The following is a 22,328-nucleotide window of genomic DNA, read 5'->3' on the forward strand; positions in this document are numbered from 1 at the left end:
TTCACATCGGTGAAAAACTCGCTCTTAACAAAGTTTCATCGTTTATATCGTTTTCAAAGTTTTCAAATCTTACTTTAAACATCAAATTCCAGTTCTGCGACCCCATTTTAGTCAAATTTGAATGGTTGATTGCATGTTAAATTTAAAAAAAAATGCATTTTTTTTTCAATATTTCATCATCGCCATTTTATACGCAATCTTGGATTTACAAATTCTAAATCACTCTCTAGAGTAGTTTAAGGGTCATAAAAGATTTTTTTCCTGGTTCGATTATCCGAAGTTTCAGTTATCCGAAGCGAAATTTTGCCAAGGCCTTCGAATATCGAGTCTGTACTGTACACTGTACAGTCATCCCACATATTCGTAACGGTTTACAGATAGGCAGAATGCTCAAAAAATCATAGCAAATCGAACTTAATGATTCGCTTTTGCCTTCATTTTGAAGCTTTTCTTGCGATCTTTCGAATGTTGTATCGAAAACTGCAAATTTTAACTTTTATATCAAGTTTTTCAAGGAAAACTTTGACCCTAGAAATCCACAAATTCGGAACATTTTTTTTCTTACGGATGTAATCAAACTTTGGTTCTCTCAATGAGTACATATTTTTTTAACAAAATAATGACTTCTGTGAAAATATCAGTTAAATTCAAGTGTTCCACAATTGTGGGAGGCACAATAACATCCCACAGTTATGGAACAGACAATTTGGAGGCAGTGTTTTGCTGCTCTGGATAAAATTGTCTTGAAATGAAGTTTTTTGTTCAAAAAGTATTAATTTTACTAGTGAAATTGCAAGAGAATGTCCAAATGAAGGTCCTTAAAATAGTAGGGTCGACAGAAATGCTGCATTTGCCATGTTACTGATTAATTATCACAACAATGTTCCGAATAAGCGCGATGACTGTATTGAGTTTTTTTTTTTTTGAAAATACTTAAGATTTTACAAATTACCGTATTTTTTCGAAAGTACTCAAATTTCCAAAATGTGCAAAATCGGTATCAGGCGAAGCGAAATTTTGTATGCTTTTTCATTTCATTCAAGCATGTTTTTTTTTTTTTGTTAAAAACTAAATTTTTTAATTTACACGTTCAAACTGCTGTGAATCAAAACAATACCTTCTACAATAAAAAATACTTGCCTTAGATAAAATCTCACTTGGTTAAAATTGGATTTATTTCAGTTATCATCAGACCCCAGCTTATATCACAAGATTCATCCCAAGCCCAACTATCCCCAACGCGGTGTGGTAGGCACTTACCTTGCGCAATGTCCGATTTCCGATTCGAGCTGAGCGTCGCGTTACAAACCGTCGTCGTTGCCGCGCCGCAGCTTATCTTCCTTCTTCACTCACCTTCACGCTTAACTCACTTCTTCCCTTCCCCGCCGTTGCACTTGCACTTAGTGACCTTAACACTTTTGGCTTGGCTATTCGCCGCCGTCGTCGTGGGTGGACCGACTACAAACTCGCGTAGATGTGTGTGTGTACGACGTGTGCAAACGCTGATATTGTTGTTTTCAAACAAAAACCACACAACAAACGCACTGTTGATGTTGTCGTCGCGGCCTGTTTACACACTATCTTCTGCTGCAAGAACCGGTTCCGCAACGGCAAATCCCCGGGAAGTGCACTCTCCTGAAGATGTTATTTCCTATCTCTCTTCCGGAAGCTGCGTTAGTACAAGCGGATACACGCACAATACTAGTCTTCCTTGGTAGACCGTAATTCCACTCCGGGTCGATTCTTCCTCACACACAATCTTCCGGATGTTCCGGGCAAATCTTCCTGATGCTAATCGCGCCTTGCTCTCACTCTTCAGGTGCTGGAGCTCTTCCAGAGACGGTTCTTCAAGCTCGTTCGCTCGCACGCACACAGACAGGCAACTCGCGGCCACACACACCCTCTGCGCACTGCTGGTCGCCTTCTTCCCCGGGAACGACCCGAAAACTGGAGAGGAGGGCAAAGAACGCAGCAGCAAATTTGGCCACCAGCAAAAAAAAGGCAGCTCTCGAGATTTTCCCGTCGTCGTCGTCTTTATAACTAACTGTACACACACACGGTGGCGCTTTTGGCCAGATTCTTCCGGGGAACTGAGCTTCCGGGGAATATCCGGAGAATCTTCACCGTAAGAACTAGGTTTAAACTAGACAAAATAACCGGAGATGGTTAGTAACTGCACAGGAAATTGCTTTGTCGAAGGGGCCCCTCACTATTTACACACGACCTCGGCCAACCCCCGGGTTCCGGAACGCGCACGGCGGAACCTCCTCTATGTACAACCCCACACACACACAATATCCTACAAAGAATTTTCAGCTTTTTGCTTCCACTTTTCCCCCTGCTCAGTGCCGGATGTACAACGGGGCCCAAAACACTATTCTACACTTTTTACACGCACCGCGGCCGACTCTCCAAACTTTCGGGAACATTCACGACGACGATTCCAACGATTCCGGGATGAGGAGGACACACGGTGTTACGCCATTTGTTTTTTCGCGACCCGACACCGAGAGACACACGAACGACACACCACGGCTCTTCTTCACTCTGGGCTGCTGCTGCTGTACATACAGGAGACCGAGGCGGCTGTAGTCTGACACGGACGGAACGGAACACGGTCCGGGGAAGGAGCGCAAAGCGGAGAGTGTGAGTGGTTTGTCGGGTTTGAGGTCTCTCGCGAGAAAGACAGCGATCGTCACTCAGAGAGGCGAGAACCCACAGAACTAGCGGAACTCGAGTTTTATCGGTGAGCAGTGGTGCCAGATGTGGGGTGAGGAGATGAAGACAATTTTGAAGACTAATTCTGGAGTTTTTTTGAAAACGTCCTATAAACCAAATTTTCAGTTTTAGATTTTTGGGTTTTTTTCAATAATCCTGAATCAAGGCAGTTTTAAAAACACCCAAAAAGCAAAAACTGCAAACTTGGTTTATTGAACCTTTTCACAAAAAAAAACTCCAGAATTATTCTTCTTTAAGAGGCAGTATTTGTAGATTCTGTTCGGTTTGTTCTAGAGGTCGTATTGAGGTGCTCCGATTTGGATGAAACTTTCAGGATTTGTTTGTCTATACATGAGATGAACTCATGCCAAATATGAGCCCTCTACGACAAAGGGAAGTGGGTTAAAACGGGCATTGAAGTTTGAGGTCCAAAACACATGAAAAATCTTAAAATTGCTCGCATTTCCGTAAAACTTCATCAATTCCAACTCTCTTATATGCATTCGAATGGTCTTTTGAAACCCTTCAAAATGTGCTATAGACATCCAGGATTGGTTTGACTTTTTCTCATAGCTTTTGCAAATTACTGTTAAAAATTGATTTTTTTAAAACCTTAATAACTTTTGGCAACAGCCTCCAACACCCATACTCCCATAGGTCAAAAGTTAAGGAATTTCATCGACAATAAGCCTACGGTGTTAACTTTTTGGCAAATCGCAGTTTTTCTCATAGTTTTACGATTTTTCTAAAACAAACATTTTACAACGTTAGTTTTTGCCCTGTAGGCCAGGAAGACGGCACTTTTTTGTCTCAATTTTGTCAAATTCGGAATCCTCGGACAATTTCACGTAAGTTAGAAGTATTGGAGTTGTAATTTTGATTTAAAAAATAATTAAATAAAACATTTTTGAAAAAAGAAATAGATCTTATTTACCTTGTGATCAATACGTCAAATGCTGTATCAAGTAGGCGAAAACCTGTTTTACCCCTAATCCAACAAATTGTTAAAAAATATTTAAATTCATTCTAAATGGCAATTTTTCTAATCAAATTTACAACTCCAATACTTCTAACTTACGTGAAATTGTCCGAGGATTCCGAATATGACAAAATTAAGACCAAAAAGTGCCGCTATGGCGGCCTGCAGGGCAAAAACTAACGTAGTAAAATGTTTGTTATAGAGAAATCAAAAAACTATGAGAAAAACTGCGATTGGCCAAAAAGTTAACACCGTTGGCTTATAGTCCATAAAATTACCTATCTTTTGACCTATGGGAGTATGGGTGTTGGAGGCTGTTGCCAAAAGTTATTAAGGTTTTTAAAAAATCCATTTATAACAGTAATTTGCAAAAGCTATGAGAAAAAGTCAAACCAATCCTGGATGTCTATAGCACATTTTGAAGGGTTTCAAAAGACCATTCGAATGCATATAAGAGAGTTGGAATTGATGAAATTTTACGGAAATGCGAGCAATTTTAAGATTTTTCATGTGTTTTGGACCTCAAACTTCAATGCCCGTTTTAACCCACTTCCCTTTGTCGTAGAGGGCTCATATTTGGCATGAGTTCATCTCATGTAAGCATAAGCATAAGCATAAGCATAAGCATAGGTGCCCACCCGCAGTTGCTACTCCGTTATTGACCAGGACCTCCAGAAGTTACATCCACGAGCCGTGGAAGATAAGTGGGTGCTATCTTTCCTCGCTTCGCAACTTCTCAAAGGCCCCTATCATGCTGATCAATACCGGCGCCGGCCACGACCAGTGGTAGGGTCACGGGGAAGTGGATGGGAATGTTAGTCCGATACTTGAGTGATAGAGACCGCCCAATCGACTGCTTCTCCGACAAAGTATCACATGAGTTTTGAGGGGGTTAGTAGATGGGTATGAGGTCAGGATTCACGAGTGGCAGTGATGTGACCATGAGCATTTTGTTTATCGGTTGAAATTTTAAATCTTAGGCAGCCGGCTGCGGAAAGATAAATAATTGATTATTTAAAAAGTAGTAGTGCTATGGGCTGGACTTATCAGTATATTTTTACTGTTGGTACAATTAAGATAACGCGAGCAAATGTCAAAAATAGTAGATGAGTTAATACTAAAGCTGCCAGTTGGTATAAATTATTACGATCAACGAATATAAACGAAAAGAAAACAGGACACCACGTAACCGACTGTAATGAAATTAAAACAATAGCTTAAACGAACTTAACCGTCGGCGTGCCTTCCTATCAACGATGATAAAAGAAGGGCTTATAAATTTAAAATATAAAAAAACTCCAAAAAACACGTTGCATAGTAACCGCGAAGTCCCGCTACTCACAATCGAATCCGAAAGATAGCTATCTAGATTTTTAAATATAGTATTAATTTGACCGCGATCCTCCAGAAATTCTTCGTCGGCGTGCCTTCCGATCAACGGTGATGTAAGAAGGGCTTTATTCATTAAAATGATTTTATATCATAAGCCTTAAAACATATTCGTCGGCGTGCCTTCCAATCATCGATGATATAGAAAGGACTTAATCCAGCAATACGACTTGCTTGTCTCGAAAAAAAAGAATTCGGATCGTTTCTATCGAAAACTACGTAAAGAGAACAAAAATAAACTCATTGGCCAACGAACGCGCGAACTAAAAATAAAGAAAAAAGAAGAAGAAGACCAATCAACCCATGCACACAAACAGCGTCACAAAAGAGATGAAAACAACACGAATCAGAAGAAATCCAATCACCCCATGTACACAAATAGCGACACAAAAGAGATGGAAAATAACACGAAAAAACAGGACTGCGCGTCCACACAGCGGTGCCTGTGTGGACGCGCAGTCCTGTTTTTTCGTGTTATTTTCCATCTCTTTTGTGTCGCTACTGATGCCATTATTTATTTATAATGACCAATCACCACATGCACTCGAACAGCGACACAAAAGAGATGGAAAATAACACGAAAAAACAGGACTGCGCGTCCACACAGGCACCGCACTACTGATGCCATTATTTATTTATAATGACCAATCACCCCATGCACTCGAACAGCGACACAAAAGAGACGGAAAATAACACGAAAAAAACAGGACTGAGCGTCCACACAGGTACCGCACTACTGATGCCATTATTTAATTATAATGACCAATCACCCCATGGACTCGAACAGCGACACAAAAGAGACGGAAAATAACACGAAAAAACAGGACTGAGCGTCCACACAGGCACCGCACTACTGATGCCATTATTTAATTATAATGACCAATCACCCCATGCACTCGAACAGCGACACAAAAGAGACGGAAAATAACACGAAAAAACAGGACTGAGCGTCCACACAGGCACCGCACTACTCATTTGGCATGAGTTCATCTCATGTATAGACAAACAAATCCTGAAAGTTTCATCCAAATCGGAGCACCTCGATACGACCTGTTTCACATCGGTGAAAAACTCGCTCTTAAGACTGGTATGCAGATCGGAAGGAACGCAAAACTCCATATAAAAAAACGCCCAAGAAACGGTCAAGGAAAGGGTCACGAAAAGATTTTTCTTAAGCGGTACGCAGCTGAAAAGTACACTCAAAGTAAAAAGTATCCTTTTTTCAAGTCCACCTGTCGTCACCCTTTAAAAGGGTAACGAAAATGTACTGATTTTGACACACCCTTTTAAAAGGGTGACGCCGGGTTAACTTATGAAAAGGACAGAAAGTATCCTTTTTGAGGATTGAAAGTACCCTTTTGAGGGATACTTCTGATTTTGAGTGTAACAGAAACGGAAAGATTCCGTTTGACGTTTCTTCGCGCGGTGCTTGTTTGTTATATGTTTTGATGAAAAAATCAAATAATTGTAATTTTTCCTTTTTGAATGCGACTGATAATTACAAATGTTTTAATAATTTTGTATTGGATATAATAATATTTAAAATTCCCGCCGAATCTCAAAATGCAGAATAATGAAATTAAAAGGACAGATTTAGGTTTTTGGTCGAAATGGAGTAAAAAGAAAGAAGTTGTCTTTGAAGATGTCGGCCATCGTGTCACCAACTATTTATTGCTAGTACCAACCAGCTACCTCTGGATTATGAGTCCCCTGCGCTGTCCGATTGATCCACACTCGCGGGACCAAAATGAAGTAAATCAGAGTGAAATTAATCTTGACAATGATCATACAAATATCTATGTTCTTACTGAAAATACAATAATAATCTGAATAAATCTGAATCTGATTTAAAATCCAACAAAACAACAAATAGATAAATATAAAAAAAAAACAACATTTCAGGCTATAAAATCACTCGAAAAATGAACTTCTTAATTCGACCTCGTAGACCCACCTTCACTTATACATATCGACTCAGAATCATGTTCTGAGCAAATGTCTGTGTGGATGTGTGTAGGTGGGTGGACAAAAAAATTGTCACTCGATTATCTCCGGACTGGATGAACGGATTTTGACCGTATTAGTCTCATTCGATCCGTCTTGGGGTCCCATAGGTCTCTATTTAAAATCAGCAAGTTTAGTTAAGTACTTAAAAAGTTCTGCTAAAAAACGATTTTGGCGTATGTCCGGAAGATTGTAAAAAGGGTGGTTTTTGCAAGAAACCCTATCATGTTATACATTTTCAGAAAGGTATTAAAAATACCTTTCTAATAAGCTCAAAACATTGAAGATCTGACAACCCTATCAAAAGTTATTAGCACTTAAGTGTTATTTATGCACTTTTGGAGGCCGGATCTCAGATATTTCAGTAAAAATTATGTCCGGGTCCATCATGCGACCCATCGTTAGTTAGATAATCAAAAGACCTTTCAAATGAGCTTAAAACATCAAGGATCTGACAACCCTATCAAAAGTTATTAGCACTTAAGTTTTATTTATACACTATTTGGAGCCCAGATCTCAGATATTTCAGTAAAAATTATTTCCGGGTCCATCATGCGACCCATCGTTAGTTAGATAATTGAAAGACCTTTCAAATGAGCCTAAAACATCAAGGATCTGACAACCCTATCAAAAGTTATTGGCACTTAAGTGTTGTTTTTATACTTTCTGGAGGCCGGATCTGAGATATTGTTATAAAAATATTGTCTGAATCTTCCATGTGAACTTTCGTTGGATAGGTTTTTTTATCAATGAGCCAGAAAAATTGAAGGTCTGCGAACCATATCAAAAGAAATCAGTAATAAAATTGATTTGTTAAACATGTTAAGGGAATGTTGCTATTTTTACTGAATGTATTGACTTTATGAATGGGAGGAAGGCACCAACCACCTAAAGGTGGATTATGTATCGTTTTTTTAAATAATAAAGAAAACTTCAACAAAATTCTGAAATTTGGAAATTAAAAATTAAAAATATGCACTGTGCAGAATTGAATAACAATTTTAATATAATTTTTTTATATAAATTCAATAGCTCCAAATAAGGGAAATAAACCCATTTGAAGCCTAATTAGCGGTCTTGTTTGAATGATGCTGGATAATCTGGAGTGTTCCTTGAAATTTAGTAAAACCAAGTATACCAACGAATAGAGCAACTTTTTGTGAACATTTATGTTTATTTTCACTTTTATTAAAAGTTATGCTATTCATTGTACAAGCATTTTAAAAAAATATTTCAAAAACGCATTCTAATCAGTCGTGTGCATTGGGCCACGCCCATTTTTTTATTTTCAGCTTAGTTCTTTTTTTCTTCCAACGCTCGTTTGGGTCTGCTTCGTGCTGCCAAAATTGATTAAATTTTGAGCGAACACTCACGAAAAGTAGCATTTATAGAGAAAGTTTCCTGGCAACACCACAAGCGCTGCTGGTGGTGTTGGTGGCCATCCTTTGTTCTTTATTTGTCTTCGCTTCTTGCTCGGTTTTCTTCAGCGTTCGATTGGAATGGATGGCCAAATTTGAAACGTCAAAAGACTTAGCGCGTTTGTTTTTTTGATGGCGCTTGTTAATTATTTACATGTTTCGGGATTATTTTTCATGAGAGTGGCTAACTAATGTGCGAAAGAACATGTTGCCGGTAGTTGGAAGCAATTTTATATCTTAAGCGCTTTGAAATCGTTAGCGCAAGTGAAAAGATATTGATGGCGACTTTCGTTAAGCAGTTGACCTCTGATCTTGCGTGTTGATGTGTGTGCCACCAAAATGATGAGAAATGGTCTCGCAAAATAGAAACTATGATCAAAAGTGCTTTAAATTTGATCTTTTTGGCCAGTAAGTGGCATACATTTGCGTGCTTACTCAAGGCGGTGCTGGTGCTGGTAAGTTTACAGCCTAAATAGTATTTTTGGAGCTTTGATCGAGCATCAAACTCTCCATATGACGAAGATAGGTGTTTGATTAGAAATGGTATATTTCCGCTAGTTTATATCTTTTGCTTCGATATTTATTCAAAATTTCCCGCCAGTCTCGGCCTAATTTCGTGGGAATTAGAGGTCCAAAAATGGTCGATTTCCCGGGAATTCCCACTCGTCACCCTCAACTTGCGCGTCTTTGGTTATTAGCGTGCTGAAATGAACATTTTGTTTATTCATTTGTATATCTTAAAAATAAACTCTACACATAAGTTTGAATATACTAAGTTAAATATAATTTTATTATCCTACATGTTTTTCAACTTCTAATAACTTTTCGGGATGTAGTTTTACAGATTTAGTATGTTCGACAAAGTTGTAGAGCATCAAATTCTCAATTTAAATCTTACTTTTGATTCAAAAGTTTTCAAAAGTTTTGAAAATATTAATATTTCCAATATTAATATAATATTATGCAAAAAAACGTAACTTAATCCACCCTTAGGTGGTTGGTGCCTTCCTCACATTTAGAGAGTAATGCTATCCAAAATAGATACACGCAGAAAAATAAGGCATATTTGAATCAACAAAACGTTTTGTTGATTTGAAAATCATATTTTTTGTTGAATCAACGCTAAACGTCAAAGCAGCTTTTCCGAAACAACAAAAGACTTTTGTGGAATTGAGAAAATCAAGGTTTGTTTCAACGCAAAATCGGCGTTGATTATATTCAACAACATTTTTGTTGATTCAAACCTCGTACAGGCTGATTCTACAAAACATTTTTCTGCGTGTACAAAAGGGCGGACCTTTCAGTGTGATAGATCAACATGATTCATAATTCAAACCATCAGATTGGGTAGTCAGATCGTCATAATTCGAGCACTTATGTGCTTATAACTTTTGATAGGGTTGTCAGATCTACAATCAATTGAACTCGTTGGAAAGGTCTTTTGATTACCTATCCAACGACAGGTTGCATCATAGATCCGGACAACGTTTTCATCGAAATATATGAGATCAAGTCTCTAAAAGGTTCATAAATAACGCTTAAGTGCTTATAACTTTTGATAGGGTTGTCAGATCTTCAATCTTTTGAACTCGTTGGAAAGGTCTTTTGATCACCTATCCATCGACAGTTCGCATGATAGATCCGGACAAACTTTTCATCGAAATATATGAGATCCGGCCTTTAAAAAGTGCATACATAACACTTAAGTGCGCATAACTTTTGATAGGGTTGTCATATCTTCAATCTTTTGAACTCGTTGGAAAGGTCTTTTTAATACCTTTCTAACAATGTATAACATGACGGGGTTTCTTACAAAAACCACCCTTACAATCTTCCGGACTTTTGTTAGAATCGTTTTTTTAGCATAAATTTTGAAGTACTTTACTAAACTTAATAATTTTCAATAGCGACTTATGAGACCCCAAGACGGATCGAATGAGACCAATACGGTCCAAATCGGTTCAGCCAGTGCCGAGATAATCCAGTGCAAATTTTTTTGATCAACATCCCACCACACACACAGACATTTGCTCAGAATATGATTCTGAGTCGATAAGTATACATGAAGGTGGGTCTAGGAAGTCAAATTAAGAATTTCGTTTTTCGAGTGATTTTATAGCCTTTCCTCAGTAAGATGAGGAAGGCAAAACAGTAAGAAAATAGGGATTTCCAAACATTTATCCCATTTTTCCCATACAAACTTCAACTTCGATAATTACTGATTTTGCTAATATTTGGCCCAGAATCCTTAAATAGCTGATAAAACAAAATTCAGCTTGTTTAGCAAGGTTTTGAAAATTCTTAGCATTTAATTTAAAGCTTTTATTTATTTTTATTATTTTTAAAAACGGCTCTGTCTCACGTCTAGCTGGATTGATTTTTTCCCGAATATCCTTCCTTCCTTTTTTTAAGACCGATTCTTAGATATTTTGATGAATACTATCCAGTGACCCGTTATTATATGGATCGAAAGACAAATGACGAATTGTTCGATTTAACCAAATTTTATAAAGATTTTAAGTCCCTTTGTAACTACGCATAACAAAAAAAAATAACCATTACTTACAACACTGGCCCGCGTTGACCTGCACCACTCACACTCACCCCACTCACCGCGCTCAGCAGCAGCAGAGTGTACTGACCTGCGTGCCGATTAAAACTTGCCCACACTCACACACTCTCACCTGCTTCGTCTCTGTCGGGAAGAAGCACAAAGTCGCGGAACAAGCAACGAGCAAGCCTTCGCGTTGCGTGTGTTTGCGTGCAAGCGTCGTCCGTCCCCGGTCGCTCACTCTCTCAGAACGCGCAACTCACCAAAAAAAAAATCCGGCGAAATCGTGTTTTCTGAGCCCCCCAGACAAAGCAATTTTTGCCAATTTTTCCGGCACTTTTCCGCCCCAATTCCACACTCCCCCCACGACCCGCACTCACAACTTGATTATTTTCACTATTTACAACACTTTGGAACGGTTATCCGTCGGAAATCGGCCAAAGATGAACGCTAATTACACCAATAAATGTACATTTTCCGTGTCTTCTGCCGAAGTGTGTGCCGAAGAGTGACTGCGAAAGAGACTGAAGGGAAGTTGGAGTGAGTGCACAGCAAGCCTTCGGTTGGTTTGAGCGGTGAGGTCTGCTCTCTCCCGCTCTCTCTGCGATTTGCGGCGGTCATCGCTCTTTTTCTCTCGTGTCCGTGACAGGTGACGTTGACGGGGGGCACTTTGGTGGGCCTGACAGATTTGGTTTGAGAGACATGCAAAGATTACGTAGCTTCAAAAATCTGGACTTAATTTTCATTAATGGAGCACCCGCAGTCGAGTAGTTTTTGACAGTTCGCTCCATAAGAAATACATTGTGAAAAAAGCAAAAACTGCTCGAATGGAAGTGCTCCATTGTTGAATGAACATCTGTTATCAACAGCCCGGAAGTATGTTGACAGCTCCCATATAATCTGAGCGTACCCCTTTTTGTGGGCCCAGTGGGCCTAAGATGGCGGCCTTCGATATTATCTAGCCAAACTTTGGAAAAAGGCGTATAGTTTAAATAAATATAGTTTTTGACTTCTGGAGTTTTTTTTAAAAGGTCCTATAAACCAAATTTTCATTTTTTTGCTTTTTGGGTGTTTTTGATTACCCCTGACTCAAGTCGGTTCTAAAAACACCCAAAAAGCAAAAATTGAAAATTTGGTTTATAAGACCTTTTCAAAAAAAAACTCCAGGCTTGTTTCGGTTTAAAACGACAAAATAAGCAGTCTGGAATCATTTTCTTCAAAAACTCGTTTAGAGATACGCCACGTTCAAATATTAGTCTAGAAAAGTTGAAGTGAGCGTGCCGAGAAAACCGTCACGAAAAAAAAGTTTCCCATGCAAATTTTGAGTTGCGTGCGAGGGGAACGACAGTGATCCATTGAGGTTTCATTACGCCGGATTCTGTCTACTTTTAATCATTTTAGTTGAAACTCTAAAGATTTCATCGATTTTATCCATTTCATCGGATGTCTCGGATTTCAGGATTTCGGTTGCGTATTTCTAGCAAAATATTGTAATAGGGCCAAAGCCGAAGTGTAAACAAAGAGTCTATCCTGCTCACGTCAGTTGATGTTTACATTAGGAACGAGCAGGATAGACTCTTTGTTTACACTTCGGCTTCGGCCCTATTCCAATGTTTGGCTAGATTTAAAGGTATGAACAAGATTGTCTGTTCGGCCCAGACGCAAACGCAAAAATTTGCGCCTGTCATCATAGCCTGCCTGTCATCGAACATTGAACAAAGCAACCCCTGTAGAATGTTCGACTGACAGATCATGGAAAATTCTAACTGGCGCAAAGTTCTGCGTTTGCGTCTGCGTCAAACGGGCAATCTTGTTCTTAGCTTAATGGGCGGACTCCGACGAGGCTCACTAGCCATCTGTCGGTGAATACGCGCAACTCACGAAAACTTTCAGCTTAGGGCCCGGCTGGTTATCAACTATTCAATGGTTTATCTCTTTAATATACATGGGGAACTTGATGGGGAAACTCTCGGTTTCCACCCTTTTTACATGTTGCTGTAGAAAGCTTCTCAGCAGCAGGAGCTGCGCATCTGTCATAATGGAGCACCAACAGTCGAGCAGTTTTTGACAGTTCGCTCCATAAGAAATACATTGTAGAAAAAAGCAAAAACTGCTCGAATGCAAGTGCTCCATTCCTGCAGATGGGGCAAAGCATCGAAGAATGGCGATTCAAATTTTCGCTGTTCGGTTAAGGCTGGTATGCAGATCGGAAGGAAAGGGGTCAAGAAACAGGTTTACGAACAGTAGAACAAAGGAGAGGAAATGATTTATTGGGGCTTTTCTTCACCAGTCCAAAGAAATCGCTCCCTCTCCTTTGTTCTGCTGTTCGTAAAGCTGTTTCTTGACCCCTTTCCTTCCGATCTGCATACTAGCCTTTATATAGAAATGCAAACATAAAATTGAATTTACCGCTCTTAGAAAAATTATTGGGAAAAATTCAAGTAGTATAACTTTATGCCCTCTATAAATTAACACAATAAAAAAAAATTAAAAAAATATTGTTGATAGAGCATCAAAAGTTTACAAAAGATCAGCTCGAATTTTTGCTCAAAACAGAATTCGCAAACATAACCTCAAAGAGCGGAAATTTCAATCGTCATATTTCGCTCTGTTCTACTACTCAACACTAGGTGTCGCATGTCGTTTGGCTCTTGAACGCCAATAATCAAATATGGATTATATTTACATTTAAATTTTAAAACATTTAAATTTTCTTGTTTATATTTTTTAAATTTTCATCTTGATTTTCTCACGATTAACGGAATAACAGGTGATTTTTAACTTGACCCTCTCCGATTCCAATGAAACTTTGTAGCAGTGTTGCGGCCCTCACGCGCCAACACGCTCGTGAGCGCTCATTTCTCGCTACTATTTTTCAGCTCATGTCTGCTCGTTGCTCGTGCTCGTAATTCGCTCATATGTGCGCTCTTTAAAATATCACTAGGTTCAATATCCAATTTAAAATATCATCGACAATATCTGTTAAATCTTTAACTCGATCTCGTTGTTGGTAAATCCGAACTGGAGAGCTTTGTGGCTTTCTTAGGCAATAATACAATGCATTGTAGGATTAATAACATGTTTGTATTGCTAAACGTGGTATTAGACTATGACAAACAAACTCGCTCTTTGTTTTAAAAACAAGTTTTACTTTTAAAAAGGTCTGTAAATTGATAACTATCCGAATTTTATAGTTAGGACCTAATTATAGAAATTTTGGAATATTTTTATTGTAAAGATTAGAAAATTTCACCAAAATTCCTTTTTTTAACATTGAAAATCGTCAGTTGAAAATTGCAAGCCCATTAGGTGACAAAAACATTTTCATCGATTCGAATTCTTTGTGAGGCTGTATTTCAGAATCTATTCGATTTTCAATGTTGCAGAGAGCAAATTTTAGGAAATGTTGTCAGCTAGTCAAAAATATTACCGGATGCTTTTCTTTTAACAAGCATTTTTTTAATGCAAAAAAAACGAAAATGTATACTTAAAAATAAGCTATAACTGGGGAACGATAAATTTTATCATAAACATTTAAAAAGAAGGGGAAATTCTCGTTTGTTTGGCTGGTAAAGCACTCGCTCCTAACTCCATCCAATTTGCTGATTTTTACTATTTAAACAACTAATTTAGCAAATCTTTTGATAGAAACTTGCTTGCTCACTTCTTATTGAGCTATTTATCACATGATTTCAATGGAAAACGCTTTTAATGAGCTGTAATTGAATGCCAAAGTGCTGATATGGCAACATTAGAGGCACGCTGGAATTGGATGCTGTTTCCCTAATTCAACCATATCTTGTTCAATTTTCAATGCTTTCACAAAGAATATATTTTATGAAAATGTAGTAAGTTTCAAAATATGAATGAATGTACTAAAAATTGTTCGCAAAATACCGTATTTTTTCGAAAAAACTACAAATTTCATAATTTGCAATTTGGGTATCAAACGAAGCGAAATTTTGTATACTTTTTTCACAAAATAAAAATGTTTAAAAAATGCCGTATTTTTCGAAAATGCTCAAATTTTCCAAATTTGCAATATGGGTACCAAACGAATTGAAATTTCGTATGAGTTTTTTTTAAATACAAAAAAAATCACAAATTACCGTATTTTTTCGAAAATGCTCAAATTTCCAAAATATTAAGCGATGCGACATTTTGTATGACTTTTCATTTTAATAAAGTTTTTTTTTTTAAATACTCAAATTTTTACAAAATACCGTTTTTTAAGTACTAAAATTTTCAAAATTTGCAATAAGGGTATTGAACAAATTAAAATTTAGTATGCTTTTAATTTATTAGAGTTTATTAAACACTACAATTTTCACAAATAATTGAGTATTTTTCGAAAATACTCTAATTTTCTAAATATGCAAACGAGCATCAAACGAAGCGAAATTTTGTATGCTTTTTTCACAAAATAAAAATGTTCAAAAAATGCCGTATTTTTCGAAAATGCTCAAATTTTCCAAATTGCAATATGTGTACCAAACGAATTGAAATTTCGTGTGAATTTTTTTAAATCCAAAAAAAAAATCACAAATTACCGTATTTTTTTTCGAAAATGCTCAAATTTCCAAAATATTAAGCGATGCGACATTTTGTATGACTTTTCATTTTAATAAAGTTTTTTTTTTGAAAATACTCAAATTTTCACAAAATACCGTTTTTTTAAAGTACTCAAATTTTCAAAATTTGCAATATGGGTATTGAACAAATTAAAATTTCGTATGCTTTTAATTTATTAGAGTTTTTTTAAACACTACAATCATAGACTAATAAAAGACTACACAGTGGGCTCTGAACCATGACTCAACCTTTTTATGACCCCTCGGCACGGCCGGTTCACTGTCAAAAAATGACAGATCGAAATGTCATCAACTGGCAACTCTGACTTTTACATGACATTTCGAGGAATGTTATTGTTTGTGTTTTTGTTTTGATCCCAAGTGAAATCCCGAGGGCGGTCGAATTTCTAGCGATTCACATTCTGCGTGTCTGCTGGAAACGCCTACGCTTGAAGGCCATTTCGGGATTCGAACGGCAACAAGGGCCTCACAATCTGTTAATCATCACCCTCTCCGAAAACGACCACGTGAACACCGTCGGGTTTGCCAAGCAAAGTCGGCGTATCTAGAGTCAAGACGTGGGCCGCCTCCGTTTGATATGGCCGGGGAAAACCCGACCTCCTCCAACCCGAAATCGTCACCCTAAAAGGCAAGAAAGTTCATGCAGACGCCATCTGGGCCTCGACGTACCTCCACACGGCCAAGATCTTTGCCCTGAACTGCCAACTTGGCATTCCGAACCTCAGCAATAACGTTGCGGATACTTTTTATCATGCACTTGAATATTTATGTTCAATAAATTGATTACAAACATTTTCGACTTAATCTAGATAAATTGTTTTTTTGTTCATTCTGGATGTTTTTCATCAGCTTTGGAATAACCTTCTTCAGCAGCTCCGTGTTCGTAGTCGTTCATCTTGGACAGACCAAGGCTCTTCTCGAGACTGTTCTTGCCCAGCAGCAAGCGGCTATGAGAAGTAAGTGGCTCTGGGCCAGAGCGAGGGCAAAACAGTCTCCGGCACTGGCCATGGCTATGAGGACCTCTTGAATGCGTTCCGTCAGGGCGGCAATCTTGTTCTTGGGAAGCTCTGGGATGCACTGGGATGATGGTCTCGCCGGAGTGACCTCCGATGACCGGAATGTTGACCCGTCGATGTCGACAACCTCACCGATGAACGTGTTGGCACGGATAATTTCCAGCGTGGAAATGCCTAACACGCGCCTAGTGTCCAAAACTCCGACCTTGGGTAGAGTGTCGCAGGCAATCGGGACCACCGAGTTGACCGGATTTGAGATGATACCAATCATCCGGCGGTGAGGTCGTCGGCGATCTGTTGAACAGATTTATTTGCTGCCTGCTGCCTTGATTGCCAAACAAAACAAAACCAAACAAGATGCGCGCGTAAATCAGCACAAAACAGAATCGAAAAAGGCCAGCGCTGCCAGGTTGATCTGTCATACAAGGGGCGAGCCGATGCGGTTCAACGTAGTACCCGCGGTTCACAGCTTATGAGTCATATTTTTTGGAAAATTTTGTTCGGAGTGTTTAGTCTTTAATTAGTCTATGCTACAATTTTCACAAATAATTGAGTATATTTCGAAAATACTCAAATTATCAAAATATGCAAACGGGCATCAGCGAAATTTTGTATGCTTTTACACATTATTAGAGTTTTTTGGAAAATACTAAAATATTGACAAATAACCGTATTTTTTCGAAAATACTAAAATTTTTAAAATGCGCAATATGGTTTTTTTAATAAAATTATTTTTATTAGGTCTTTTTCGGTGCTGGGACCCCCCCCCTTCAAAATTGGCCCGAAAAATCAGGGGGCAAAAAAATATTTTTACAATAAACTTCAAAATTTCAATGAAAATTCAAGTGCAACCAGCTGAAATCAAATTAAAATACATTCTTCTGCGTTTAAAATCATTTTTAGCATGTTTGGGTTTATTAAAAAATCTTAAGCTTTTTTAAAAAATTTCGATGCAAAATCTTTTTTTTTCGATACAATTTTTGTTTTTGTCAGATCTTAGATTTTTTGAAAACTAATGATTGCAAAACAACTGAACTAGTGTAAAATGCATTTTAAAACACGTTTTTCATTTAAATGTGAAGACTATGGCTTGTTATTTAAATTTTAATATTTTTTTATTTTTTTTTTTTTTTTGCCCGGTAAAATATTTGCATCGGCCTTATGAATTCTTGTTTTTTTTTTATTTGAAATGGTTGAATTCCAGATTTCTTATTTTTTAATTTTAACATTACGTTTCGCTTTTAGACGGAGATTTTAGCAAATTTCTAAGTGGATTTCGTCATGTTGTGATAATTGGGAGTAGATTCAATTCTACCTGAATCAGAGTGGCAACAGAATTTTGATTTTTTTTCAATAAACCAAAAATTTAAAAAAAATATTTTTTATAGTGAAAAAACATAAAAAATCTAAAAAGTTTCACAGTTTCAATTTTTTTAAATTCTGTAATTTTTTGAATTTTGTTATTTTGATTTCAATAAAATTGGTATTTTTTTGAATTGTTAAGCAGATGTTTTAAAAATAATGAGTTGTAATGCTATGTTTAATTAATATAACAAATCTCAATACACTCAACCCCCGGTGGTTGGTCACTTTTTCGTTTGACACTTTTTTAGTTTGTACCCCGTTGGTTGGTCAAAGTCAAACTAAAAAGTGACGAACTGTCACTTTTTACACGGCGCTCACGCACACTATCAAAACACACGTTTAGTAGTGTGTGTGAACTCCGTGTAAAAGGGGTGTCAAACTAAAACGTGACCCCGTTCGTTTGACAACAGTTGGTGTCAAACCATCGGGGTTTGAGTGTACATTAAAAAAATTATTTCAAAGTTTCGTATGAAAAAAAAATCAATAATTTTTAGAAGAAACTTCTTAGAAATTGATGTTTTCGCACTCAACGAAAAAGATTGAATTTATCAAATTTCTAACAATATTTTCCTTTGTAGTTTGAAAGAAATTCTATCGTTCTCAATTATTTTGTTTATCAAAATTGCTATCCGCGCGAAATTCGCGCCTGAGCAAAATTAGCCAGTAAATCCGCGCCAAATCCGCGCGATACGCGCCGTCCGTAACAACCCTGGAAATGGTTAAATTAATCGATTTAAGAAAGATTTTAAAATGAGTTATCGTCCATTATCGGCGCTAAGATTATCGCCGATAGATCTATCGAAATAACGATAACGACAGATTATCGTTATAGTCACGACGATAACGGTAGAACTATCGTTATCGAACCTCGATAATTTTAACGTTGACAACCTTGTTCCGAAGAAATACACTTAGAAAAAAAGTTGTTTTAAATCGAAAAAAATTGTCAATTAAATTTCAATAATAATTTTCAGCTGCAAAATCAACTGCAAAATTTTTATCTGTTTCAAGTGCGCTGTTTTTAAGTTACATGCAACATCATGAAAACGTCGCCCCTGCAAAAACTATTTTCTAAAAGCTTAAATATAAATTTTGTTTTGCGAAGTAAAGGACTGAAATCCATCAAAACCATAATATTAAAATTAAAGTTAGAGAAACATTCACGATAAGGTAGTCATCAATATAAAAAAAAAACATTTTCGTTGGATTTTTACGAAATAATTTATTTGATTATGATTTGAATTTGTTATGCTCATTCTAAATTACTTTACTGCAAAGGATTACGCACTCCTGTTACCTATAAATCGCATTATTATTTCTTTTGTTTTATCATCATTTTCAATCAACTGTGTTTTGTGTTTCATTTTTTTCTTTTCTTCTGTTAGTTTAAGTCGGTAGCACTACAAATTTTCTGCTTTTTTTAATGCATGTGTTGTGGTTTTTATTCTTCTTTCTTCCGCTGTCGCACGAACAACGAACTGTATTTTTTTTTAATAAATTGGACAATTTTTAAGCAAAACGAGAACACGGTTTCAGCACGAGAACAAAATAAACGTGTGTGTGTGTGTGTTTGTGAAAGGGGGGGGAAGAAGTCTCTCGTCTCGTCTCGGCTCGCTTACGTCAGCTTCTTGGCCTTCTGGTAGAGCGTGTCCACGACCTTGCCCATGTGCTGTATCGTTTCGAGGGCCGTGTCGTACGTTTTGTCGACGGGGGTTTCCTCGAACACGATCAGCACGCCGATGCCCTGGTCGAGGATGCCGCTGAACTTTTTGTCCAGAATCATCTGCGACAGCTTCTTCTCGACCTGGGCGATCGGCAGGGCGATCTGGGCCGCGATGTACGCGACCTCGACGCGGGCGTACGGCTCGATGATGCGGCACAGGTTCTGCTCGAGCATCGTGTCGTAGAGGGTGCCGAGGTGGGCCTTGACGATGACGTCGTCCTCCAGCTCGTGCTTGTACTGCTTGAGCGCGTCCTGGAAGTCGGCGAGGGAGCGCTTGTGCGAGGCCTGCGCGACCGCCTTCATCGCGTCAATGTCCCGGCCCGAGTAGGTGATTGCCTGTGAAAGATTTGGGTTAGAACTGCGAATTACGCGATTAGGGTTACGCAGCTACTCACCAGCTTCCCGCTGACGATCTGGTTGACGTCGTCGCTCTGGCCGAGCATGATCTTGCACAGCAGCATGTACTTGAGCGCGGTGAGGGCACGGGCGTTCTGGACGCTGTCGAAGCCCTCGAACGCTTCGTAAAAGTAGGAGAAGGCGGTCTTGAAGTCGCGCTCGTCGGCCGCATGCAGAATGCCCGACTGCAGGTCGAGCGTGGCCTGAACCTTCGGCGCGCAGTAAATGGCGTTGGCGGTTGTTCTGGCCGAAGTGAGGGCGGCCCGCGCCTTGGGCAGATTGCTTAGCGCGTGGTAAGTCTTGCTCTCCAGCAGTTGCACCTCGACGAGCAGATTTTTGTCGTCGAGCTTCTTCAGTTCGCGCAGCAGCTGACTTCCCAGGGCCAGCGCTTCGGTGTACATTCCGGTGTCGAAGTAAAGCGCAATTAACCGAGCCTCCAGCGATTGCCGCAGGAAGGTGCGCTTTTCCTGTTTGGCCCACTCGATGCACTCCTTGCACAGCTGGACCTCGATTCCGGTTTCCGCCTCCAAGTCCAGGAACAAATCCACCAACGAACGCACCAACTTGGCGGCTTTGGCCTTGCTCAGGAAGCTCAGAAAGGGACGCGTGACCTTGATCAGATCGGCCAGCTCCTTGGCCTTACCCTCCTTCTTGTACGCTTCGCCCAGCTCCAGAATCCGCTGCTCCTTCTGCCGGATCTGCTCCTCATCATTTTCATCAACCTCCAAGTCCGAGGCCACAATCTTGGACAAGTCCTGGCGGTTCATCTGGTTCAGCGACTGAGCGCGATCGAACATCGTTGCTCCGGCCATCCTTCTACACAGCTGCTTCAACGGAACTTCCGGATCGTAACGTAATTTTCCTCCTTTGTCACGCACGAATCAAACCTGCCAAAAACAAAGATCTTTATTCTCGAACAAACGCCCGTCGTGATTGAGCACTAAAGTTGATCCTCTTGAACGGTGGCGCAGGGTCGGAGGAAGTTGGCGGAAAAGGGAGAAACACGAAGCTTCTGCTCCACAATCGCACAAGTCATCGAGTTGCTACCAACGCAGATATGTCAACAAGGTTACGGAATCGACCGAAATCCGGCCAAATTTCACGCCACCAGCGAAACGCGCACCCAAACCCAACTCCCAACGCGCCAATCTTACCTTTGGCGATAATTTCAGCAAGAACGGACCACTTTTGACGGGGAAATTTACGAGTTCAAGTGCGGCTAAAATTTGCTCCTTGCAGCTTTCGCGTTTCGCTTCCTCTTCTTTTGTGACACCACGGGAATGACTGACAGAACGATGGCGGCGGCGGACCAGTTTGACAGGTGATATTGGTAGCGACGACGACGACGCGTCGCAAAAGAAATGTCATTCGGATGGTAGCGCACTGCAGATTTGGGCTTGAGAAATTTGAAATGATCGTTAAAAACATGACTGGAGTTTTTTTTGAAAAGGTTCAATAAACCAAATTTTCAATTTTTGCTTTTTGGGTGTTTTTTAATACCCCAGACTCAAGGCGGTTCTAAAAACACCCGTCGAACGCAGACGCAGAACTTTGCGCGCCAGTCCGCTAGACAATCTTCAGGGGTTGCTTTATTCAGTGGTCGATAACATTTGAGACTACGATGGCAGGCACAAAGTTCTGCGTCTGTGTTCGAAAGATAATCATGTTTTAAGCGGTTTTTTCAGATACTGTTTGGTCAAAAATGTCGATGGTTGTGTACTTGCAGTACGAATAAAGGCTAGTATGGAGATCGGAAGGAAAGGGGTCAAGAAACAGCTTTACGAACAGCAGAACAAAGGAGAGGGAGCGTTTTCTTGGGGCTTTTCTTCACCCTCTCTGGCTTGCTTTCGCTGCCGCTGCTGCTCATTTGATTTTTTTCTTGACCGATTCCTTCCGATGTGCATACACCGCTTAAGGCTTTCTAGGCACAAGTAAAAAAATCAACCCAAAAATGACGTACTTCCCGTCACAGTGTCCTGATGCAAACAATAGAGTTATTGCGTGTACGTACACGAAAAAGATTGAGGTTAAATTTTGTACCGTCCAGCAAAACAAATGGCGTGCAAGTGTGCGTGAGAGCGGGCTAAGATAACTTGATGACTGAGCTCGAGCTGTCAAAGCCCTGCGAAGTATGTTGGCTGACATTTCGAACGGTCAGTCAAAAAAACCAGCTACAA

The 22,328-nt window shown here is 39.1% G+C and overlaps 2 protein-coding genes across 3 annotated transcripts in view; both read right to left on the reverse strand.

Annotated features, from left to right (window-relative positions):
* Positions 1 to 11,576, reverse strand: part of LOC6050340 (maternal protein pumilio) — a 236,149-nt gene extending 224,573 nt beyond the window's left edge. For both annotated transcript variants that reach the window (XM_038262706.1, XM_038262705.1), the window contains exons 1-2: positions 11,440 to 11,576; positions 1,261 to 2,143 (exon numbers count right to left, since the gene is read on the reverse strand). The gene's annotated coding sequence lies outside the window, so the exon portion shown is untranslated. The remainder of the gene's footprint in view (positions 1 to 1,260; positions 2,144 to 11,439) is intronic.
* A 7,658-nt stretch (positions 11,577 to 19,234) lies between these two features.
* LOC6049634 (26S proteasome non-ATPase regulatory subunit 11) lies at positions 19,235 to 21,451 on the reverse strand. Its single transcript, XM_001866325.2, has 3 exons — positions 21,306 to 21,451; positions 20,151 to 21,038; positions 19,235 to 20,091 (listed from the first exon to the last, which is right to left on the reverse strand). The coding sequence occupies exons 2-3, from the start codon at positions 20,961 to 20,963 to the stop codon at positions 19,648 to 19,650; spliced, it is 1,257 nt and encodes a 418-aa protein (XP_001866360.1). The 5' UTR covers positions 20,964 to 21,038; positions 21,306 to 21,451; the 3' UTR covers positions 19,235 to 19,647.
* Between the last annotated feature and the right edge of the window lie 877 nt (positions 21,452 to 22,328).

This window comes from Culex quinquefasciatus, chromosome 3, assembly GCF_015732765.1.
Source record: "Culex quinquefasciatus strain JHB chromosome 3, VPISU_Cqui_1.0_pri_paternal, whole genome shotgun sequence".
NCBI lineage: Eukaryota > Metazoa > Arthropoda > Insecta > Diptera > Culicidae > Culex > Culex quinquefasciatus.